Source organism: Humulus lupulus, chromosome 4, assembly GCF_963169125.1.
Source record: "Humulus lupulus chromosome 4, drHumLupu1.1, whole genome shotgun sequence".
Lineage (NCBI taxonomy): Eukaryota > Viridiplantae > Streptophyta > Magnoliopsida > Rosales > Cannabaceae > Humulus > Humulus lupulus.
The window spans coordinates 21,587,238-21,595,734 of record NC_084796.1 but is presented as its reverse complement, the minus strand read 5'-3'; the positions used below and the strand labels follow the sequence as shown (position 1 = coordinate 21,595,734).

General features: G+C 45.4%; 2 protein-coding genes across 2 annotated transcripts; both read left to right on the top strand.

The window, feature by feature from the left end:
* Positions 1-406: 406 nt before the first annotated feature.
* LOC133830162 (mitochondrial import inner membrane translocase subunit TIM17-2-like) lies at positions 407-1,588 on the top strand. Its single transcript, XM_062260087.1, has one exon. The coding sequence runs from the start codon at positions 503-505 to the stop codon at positions 1,190-1,192; it is 690 nt and encodes a 229-aa protein (XP_062116071.1). The 5' UTR covers positions 407-502; the 3' UTR covers positions 1,193-1,588.
* Positions 1,589-2,493: 905 nt separating this feature from the next.
* LOC133830161 (uncharacterized) lies at positions 2,494-7,214 on the top strand. Its single transcript, XM_062260086.1, has 2 exons — positions 2,494-6,367; positions 6,454-7,214. The coding sequence occupies exons 1-2, from the start codon at positions 5,909-5,911 to the stop codon at positions 6,922-6,924; spliced, it is 930 nt and encodes a 309-aa protein (XP_062116070.1). The 5' UTR covers positions 2,494-5,908; the 3' UTR covers positions 6,925-7,214.
* The last annotated feature ends 1,283 nt before the right edge of the window (positions 7,215-8,497 follow it).

Here is an 8,497-nt window from a genome sequence, read left to right as displayed (position 1 = left end):
TTGTCCACCCCTTTTGCCAATAATTCCTAATTGAAATCATCACAGAACTCATCTTCATAATCCTCTTCCATCGCTAAGGTATCATACAAGGCTGAAAAATCATCCATACTTCGCCAAGAAAGAGACCGCCAGAATCTTCGAAAAGACAATCGGAAAACCACCCTAACCTTGAGAGAGAACTCTAGGTAGTATTTTACCTTTACATTATTATTAATACACTAGCTAGTACTCCAAAAAAAAAATTATTTGACTAAATTTATTAGTACGATATGATGGTGTTTCTCTATTATTATGCCCATCCATAATATTTATAGCATCTTAATTTTTTTTTGGCACTAACATATTTCTTGGAAGAAAAGAAATTATGAATATTTATTAGAGAAATTATATATACTTATTAGAATAATCTTTGATTCTCTTCTCCCAAAACGTCAAAACAAAACCCCAAAACGCGTCACAAACCCTAAAACAGTCTTCGGAGCTCTTTCCACAAATTTTCTCCATGGGAACTCCAGAGACTTCTAGGGAGCCTTGCCCTGATCGTATTCTCGATGATATTGGCGGCGCCTTCGGCATGGGTGCCGTCGGCGGCTCCGCGTTCCACTTTCTCAAGGGCGTTTACAACTCCCCGCAGGGGGCACGGCTCGTCGGCGGCTCTCAAGCCGTGCGGATGAACGCCCCTCGAGTCGGTGGAAGCTTCGCCGTATGGGGTGGTTTATTCTCCGCCTTCGACTGTACCATGGTCTACGTCCGTCAAAAGGAGGATCCTTGGAACTCGATCATCGCCGGCGCCGCCACCGGCGGATTTCTCCAGATGCGCCAGGGTCTCGGGGCGTGTTCTCGCGCGGCTGCGTTTGGTGGCGTCCTATTGGCTCTGATCGAAGGGGCTGGGATCATGCTCAATAAAGTCCTTAGTCAACAACAACAGATGCCTATTATGATTGACGAATCAGCTCCTAATATGGCAGGAATGCCTGGGTTTCCTCCTTCAGGCCAGTTACCGGGTTGGCAGCCTCCGGAGCTAGCTTCCGCAACTGGGTCTTCTTCAGATTCGAGTTCTGGTTCGTGGTTTGGAGGGTGGTTCGGTGGTGGGGACAAGAAAGAGCCCCAAGCAGCGAGTAGCAGTGGAAGCGAGACAAAGATTTTGGAGAGCTTCGATGCGCCTCCAGTGCCTAGCTTCGAGTACAAGTAATTTGAGGTTTTTTGGTTTTGAGAGAGATTGCATTAGAAAAAATAAGTATACCAGCATAAATTTTAGGTTGTGTTTTAGTTTTTTTTTTTATGGGAACTACTAATTTTATGCTGCAAAATTTATTTTTCAAATATAGTTACTTATGATTGTTCCTTCAATATAATTGTTATCAATTTAAATTTTTTTTTTTTTAATTATGATTGGGATAGCTGTGATTAACTATTAACTAATTCAATATAATTTCCTGTTAGTGGCTGTTTTTTTTTTTTTTGCTGAGCTTTCAAGTCTGTTTTCTTGGGTTGAACTTATAATTTAATTTACTAATGGGAAATTTTGTTTGGAGGATGGTTCCGGGTATTTGATTCACTAATGGGAATTTCTTGTTTTCTTTTACTAGTTCTCTTTGAAATGTTTTCATTTACTTGCTATGAAGTATTATAACCATCATATTACACTTGCAAAAACCTAATTTGTTCATGCATAGCTGCGATACTTAAACAGGGGCAACTATTGCTTTGAGATACTTGTGATGTGGTTTTGAATTGTCTATGTCTAGTACTAAGGCTATGAAGGCCAGAGTGGACTGGTGCCATTGCACAGGATCATTTGAATCCTTTGCTATTGCCTAGAGAGATTTAAAAGCGAGTATATTGAGAATCTGTGGGAAGAGAGTATATGGAGGTACCATCTGAAGGAAGGGAATAAAATTCTTGTATGTATGGCTTATTACCTATTACTAGCTCATTTCAGTTGCAGCCCAAGACAGCTCGGGCAAATGTATGAACCATGAGCACAAATGTTGGGAAAAGGCCAAATAACCAGAAATAACAGTTTGTCATTATCCAGAATATCATGTTGAAAACCAGTAAGAAACAAGGAAACCAATGAAGCACTTGCTGGATCATTTAACATGCTTTTAGCAAAATTAGATCACAATTATGCAACCTTGATTTTTTCCAGGAATATTGCCAATCATGATTTTTTTTTACATTACAATTTTTGACATAAAATCTTGTTAATACTGAAAATTTACACTTCGCTTTTTTTAACCTTAATTCCACTATGCAACCATGTCTTCGTGCCCCAACGATGGAAGGTGTGGGCGTAGTCCACACCATTTTTTCTAGGCATTTGAAATTTTGTAAGTTTTATTGCAAATGAATAATCACTTCTAAAATCTAAAGCAATTACTATATTGTATTTTTTAGATTTTTGCAGACTAGTAAATTGTTGCCACTTTTAAAATTTAAAAAAAAATAATAATAAGCGATTTTTGTGTTGTGTTTATTAGATTTTGACAAAGTAGTAACTGGCTACCAACTTGAAACTAATAAAATTGGTAACTAGTTAATGTGTAGTGTTCTTAAAATTTTGGAAAACTAGTAATTGAATTTGTTGACGTGGTTCTTCGCCAACAGGTAATTAAGAGAAGAAGAGAAAGGGATTAGTGCCAAATGTAAAACCGAAATAGATATATGATCTTAGAGGATGAAAGAGGAGACTCAAGACACATTTTTTAAGTGGTTCGAAGGTTAAAATCTTTCTACTCCACTAGTCAATATTATTGATCTATACTGAGTATTTGATTACAGAGTATTTCTTACAAGAGATTATTTTTCCAACCCCTATCAACTCCCAGGGTCTCCATATTTATAGGAGAAGGCACCTGGAAGTTGGTAAGAAGGTCATCTCGTGACATTCTTAGTTGTCGTATCAATTCTGTGACATTCATGATTAATTCCTAAACCTGACATATAAGTGTGGTCAAATCAATAGGTAAGGAGGTAATGGGCCGCACGGCCCAACCCAGTCGTGGGTGTCTGAACACGCACGTTCCTGCTGCGTGTCCGAGAAGTCAGGGGGATATCAGACACGTGATGTCTGATATATGCACGTTTACCTTGCGTGCGTTGACTTCACAAAGGGTCACAGCCTCCATATGAAGCTCGTACCACGAGCTTCATACTTAGCTCGGTCTTCGGCCTTCGGAATCCCTGCCCCGGCCTTGGGCAGTGAAGGCGAGCTCTTGGGGCTTCCTCGAGCTAAGAAGGCACAACATTACGACAGAAGCTCCGGCCCCTGGGGATGATCATGAGGTAATCATGGTTAGGCCGCAGCTTGGCTTACTAATCAGCCCGTGGGAAAATCAGGGCGTACATCTGCCTCCCAAGCTCCTGCTCGTGGTATATTACGTCGTATATAAGACCACAATAGGGGCTTTTAGACTCCTCATGAACTCTTCGTATTCCACTTTTTACGCAGGCGCCTGATACGTGGAACATCGTGGGTGGTGACGGTACGTCTTACGAGAACCGCATTTAATGGCCTAGCCTATGCCCAGCCGTCGTTTCGTATTTCGAGTGGAGGGCCTCGGATCCCTCATCAGGGCCGTCCAACGGCCCTCTATACGTGATCCTTTACACGTATAAAAAGGGGTGGCCACCCTACGCATGGGCCACCCTTTCATTCGAAATTTTTCAAACTTCTCTTCTTCTTCTCTCTTTATTTCAGAAGAACAAACCCTCTACTCTGTTACTGCTACTTTCAGCGTTCAAAGCTTTGGAAGCCAATACACCGACGAAGCTTTTACCAAGGCGACACCTCCATCCACCTCCCAGCCACACACTGTAAGTTTCCTGACCATGTGCGTTTTGAAAATATATGCCACTGTAGCATAGGTAAAATTTTTACTGTAGCCGCATGCAAGGGTTTACTGGGTTTTGTGGATACGGAGGGTGAAAGCCCTTTTTAGGTTAGGGTATCTTTGCTGTAGGAAACCATTTTAGAGTATGGGTTTTAGGATGCTTTCTCTGGGGAAAATTTTCTGGGTAGGAGTTTTGGTAATTTTGGGTGCAAAACCGGGTAGCTTAGGGAACACGCCTCACAGGCGGTTTTGCAATTTTCTGCCTACCGAAACTTTCCCCCCCAAGGCAAATTCTATCCTGACCCTCCTGACACACGAATCCCGAGGAATCGAGGATCTGTTGGGAGCACATGCGCGTGTTCATCGAACCGCGTGGTCACACTCTCCACGGGCTGGGCTTACCTCAGCTCGTGCAAATAATAATTGCTTTTTCCTCATGCTTGGGTCGCCTTTTCTGAAATGTTTTCTTTTGTTCGTTAGGCGACCAGATGGCTCCAAAGAGGAATTTCCCACAGAAGAACGTCAGCAGCTCGGCCTCCCAGTAGGACAGAGGAAAGGCGGCGATGTCTAGCTCCCCGATCCCCCGCTTTGGGCCGACAGTGGAGAAAGAGGTCGAGGTGGCTCCTGATGCATTCTTTGAGGCGAAGAGGATCGTCTCAAAGATCACCGACCAGGTGAAGATTAACAAAATCTTCCTTTCCCACAACATCGCCCTGGGGAAAGCATCCGTAGTGGCCCGACCTGCTTCAGATGGCGAGCGGAGCTGTGCGCCGCTCGACAAGTCGTTCGCGGCCTGGAGCGGTGAAAATTTTAAGGCAGGGGCCTTCCTTCCATTGGATCAATATTTTGCTGATTTCCTCAACTATGTGGGGTTGGCCCCATTTCAACTCCCCCCCAACTCCTACCATCTGCTGACAGGGTTGAGGTATTTGTTCCAGAAGCATGAGTGGGAGGTCCCCACTCCTGCAGACATTTTATATTTCTTCTGCCTCAAAGCCAGCCCGGACCAGTGGGGGCGAGGCGACGGGTTTTACTATCTAACCCGGTTTCCCAATACGGCAGCGGTCATCGAGCTGCCCAGCCACCCTAATGACTTTAAGGACCAGTTCTTCATGTCAACTGGGTTCCGGAACTGCGAGCACCACTACTTCAATCGTCCTCGTAAGTTCTTTTTATCTTTAGCTCGTAGGTTAGATTTCGTACAATTCCTGTGTCCCTTTCTGACTTGGATTAATCCTGCAGCTATCTTCGCGAGGACAGAGAAATCTGCGACCCTCGGGGGTCAATATGAGACACTGGCGGGCTTGCCCCCAGTGAGAAGGACTACCGGGTGCTCGTGACGGACGAGACGATGGTGGCTTGTAAGCTGATTTTCCCAAATCAGACTTTGAATCTAAGGAGGCCTCGGGGGCCTCCCCCAGCTCGCTCCTCTATGCCCATCATCGTGGAGGAGGTCGCGATGGATGAGGACGAGGAGGACGAGACTCCACTTGTGAGGAGCAGGAAGCGGGCGCTGGAGGTCGCCCAGATAACAAACGAAGAGAGGATCCAGTCCGGAGCAGCCGCGGGTTCCTCGGGCCAAGGTAACCTTTACATATTTAGGAACTTAGATAGGGCCATTGCCGACCCCCGGCTAGCTAGATTCAACCCCTGACAGCTCGTCCATCGTCACCGAAGTGATTCGGACCTGGACACAACCCTGCTCCACTGCGTCGATCGGCTCGTGTTGGACTACCAAGATAGCCGACCTAGGGGTACTGTAGTAGTAGATAACACTCTAGCCTTTAGGTCGATCCTTTTCGAGGAGTACGGGACCAACCTCCGTTCATGGCCATCCCTCCGGAGGGGTATCTTAGCTTCGGGGCTTAGGCAGTATGTAGGAGAATCTAGCCCTGAGTCAGACCCGGACCCAGAACTTGCGCCAGTTCGGGAAGTAATCGTCTTAGGTTCTTCTTCCAGCTCGGGGGGTAGGGCTCCCTTAATATTCGCATACTTTTTACCTTTAACCCTTTGTCTTTGTCTCTGTATGGTTGCTAACTTGTACTAACCTTGTTTTTGTTTTGACAGAAGAGATGTCTCAGCCCGAGGAGAGCTTGCGAGGCGCAGTCTTCGGGGGGAACCCCTCAGCCGGGCCAAGAATGAAAAGGTTCTGGGGGTCCAAGAGCGCCGCTGGGGTCTCCACCAAGTCTCCGGCAAAGGAGAAGGAGAAAACCCCGAAAGACCAGGTCGCGGGAGCGATTCTCCCTGCTGCAGGAGCAGGCCAAATGCCTCCACCACCTCCGCGAGCTCTAGCCGCCACCCAGGACGCAAGAACGGAGCTCAGGACTTCGGCCGTGGTGGCCTCCGATGTACGCATCCCAGTCAATCCCCAAGATCTGGAGAAGATCCCAGAGGCCTTCCGGGGAACGGTGTATGAGTCGGCGAACTACGCCGTCAACCATATATACAAGTTCACCGAGAAGGAGCTCCGGGCCATTGAGACAATGAGTCCGGTTGGCGTAATGGAGTCTTCAATGGGCATGACCCTAACGGTAAGCTGCCCTGTTCTCTTAAAGCTTTTACCATTACACTTTGCCCTATTTTTCCTCTAAGGCAATTTATCTTTCATTTCTCGCAGGGCGTCGTCGCTCTTCACCGGAGCATCGTCAGGGCCAAAACTCAACTCGAGGATATGAGGACCGAGCACCAGGCCTCTCTTCAGGAGGCTAAGGCGACTAAAGATGCCTTGGCGACCTCGAAGGCCGAGTTGGAGAAGACCCACTCGAAGGTCCAAGAGCTCGAGACCTCCCTTGCCACCTCGCGGACAGACCTCGAGGCCGCGAAGACTGAGATCCAGGCCGCCCAGGCCGCCCTGGAGGCCGAACGGACCACTTCGGAGCAGTCCATGGAAGATCTGTTCTATCACTGCTGGGTCTACAATCCGGAGGCTGACTTTTCCTTCATGTCACCGAGTCTCTGGGCACGCTTGCTGGTGAAGTTCCAAGCTCGCCTTGACAAAGAGGCGCCGCCTTTGGAGACTGGGGAAGGCTCTGGCGCGGCGGAGCAGGGTGAGACAGCGACCTCCCAGGGGCCATCTGACGGAGCTTAGGGCGTTTTGTCTCTTTTGCCCTTGAATATTTTTAAGTATTTTTTTATGTAACCTTTGCATGAGGTGTTTTCACCTTGAGACAATTTTCTTTGACGTTTTTAATTTATGCGTTTCCTTGCCTTTTCGGACTTCGGTTACAATTTTTTGAAAAACGTAGTTCGCGTTAACTTTTATCCATATCTCGAGCTCTTTAGGAAGAACATCGATCAATAGATTTAAATTAACTTCTAAGTTCTTTGACCCGGTTAAAACCAGGAACTTAATTTGAAAACTTAGTTCGTGTTAACTTTTATCCATATCTCGAGCTCTTTAAGAAGAACAACGATCAATAGACTTAAATTAACTTCTAAGTTTTATGACCCGGTTAAAACCAGGAACTTAATTTGAAAACTTAGTTCGTGTTAATTTTTATCCGTATCTCGAGCTCTTTAAGAAGAACAATGATCAATAGACTTAAATTAACTTCTAAGTTTTATGACCCGGTTAAAACCAGGAACTTAATTTGAAAACTTAGTTCGTGTTAATTTTTATCCGTATCTCGAGCTCTTTAAGAAGAACAACGATCAACAGATTTAAATCAACTTCTAAGTTTTATGACCCGGTTAAAACCAGGAACTTAATTTGAAAACTTAGTTCGTGTTAATTTTTATCCGCATCTCGAGCTCTTTAAGAAGAACAATGATCAATAGACTTAAATCCACTTCTAAGTTTTATGACCCGGTTAAAACCAGGAACTTAATTTGAAAACTTAGTTCGTGTTAACTTTTATCCATATCTCGACCTTTTTAAGAAGAACAACGATCAATAGACTTAAATTAACCTCTAAGTTTTATGACCCGGTTAAAACCAGGATAGGACTTAGTTAGCGTTAACCCTTCTCGATATCTCGCGTTTTTAAGAAAACAACGGTCAATCGATAAGAATCAACATCTAAGTCGTTAAGGAGACCTGGTTATATCCAGGTACCATATGCCCCCCAAGTAACTGGGAAAGGGTCTTTCGTGGTTACTTTAAGATTATACTTGCAAATATGCGTAAAAAGCTGATTTTCATTAATACATAAAAAGTGGCCTTCCAGGCCTTACAAGTTGATCATTGATAATATCTCTTTAAGTGGATGGCGTTCCAAGTCCGCGGGACCGCCCCTCCATCAAGTCGAGCTAACTTATAAGTTCCCTCCTTGATGATTTCGATGACCTGGTATGGTCCTTCCCAGTTTGGTCCCAAAACTCCATCTTTAGGATCTTTTCCGGTGAGGAAAACTCTCCTCACGACCAAGTCGCCCATGCTAAAAGCGCGCTTTTTGACCTTGGTGTTGAAGTAGCGGGTGATTTTCTGCTGATAATGGGCGAGCTGGAGTTGCGAATCCTCTCGCCTTTCCTCAACCAGATCGAGGGAATGGCATAGGAGCTCATGGTTTCGATCCTGGTCATAAGACTGGACTCTATGCGAAAGAACCTTTATCTCCACGGGGAGGACTGCCTCACTCCCAAAGGTTAGGGAAAAGGGAGTATGACCCGTAGGAGTTCGATGCGAGGTTCGGTATGCCCATAGGACCTGGGGGAGTTGTTCT

Coding starts and splice junctions, on each gene's coding strand:
- LOC133830162 (XM_062260087.1), top strand. CDS start 503: ATGGGAACTCCAGAGACTTCTAGGGAGCCTTGCCCTGATCGTATTCTC.
- LOC133830161 (XM_062260086.1), top strand. CDS start 5,909: ATGTCTCAGCCCGAGGAGAGCTTGCGAGGCGCAGTCTTCGGGGGGAAC. Junction 6,368..6,453: donor CAATGGGCATGACCCTAACG/GTAAGCTGCCCT, acceptor CATTTCTCGCAG/GGCGTCGTCGCTCTTCACCG.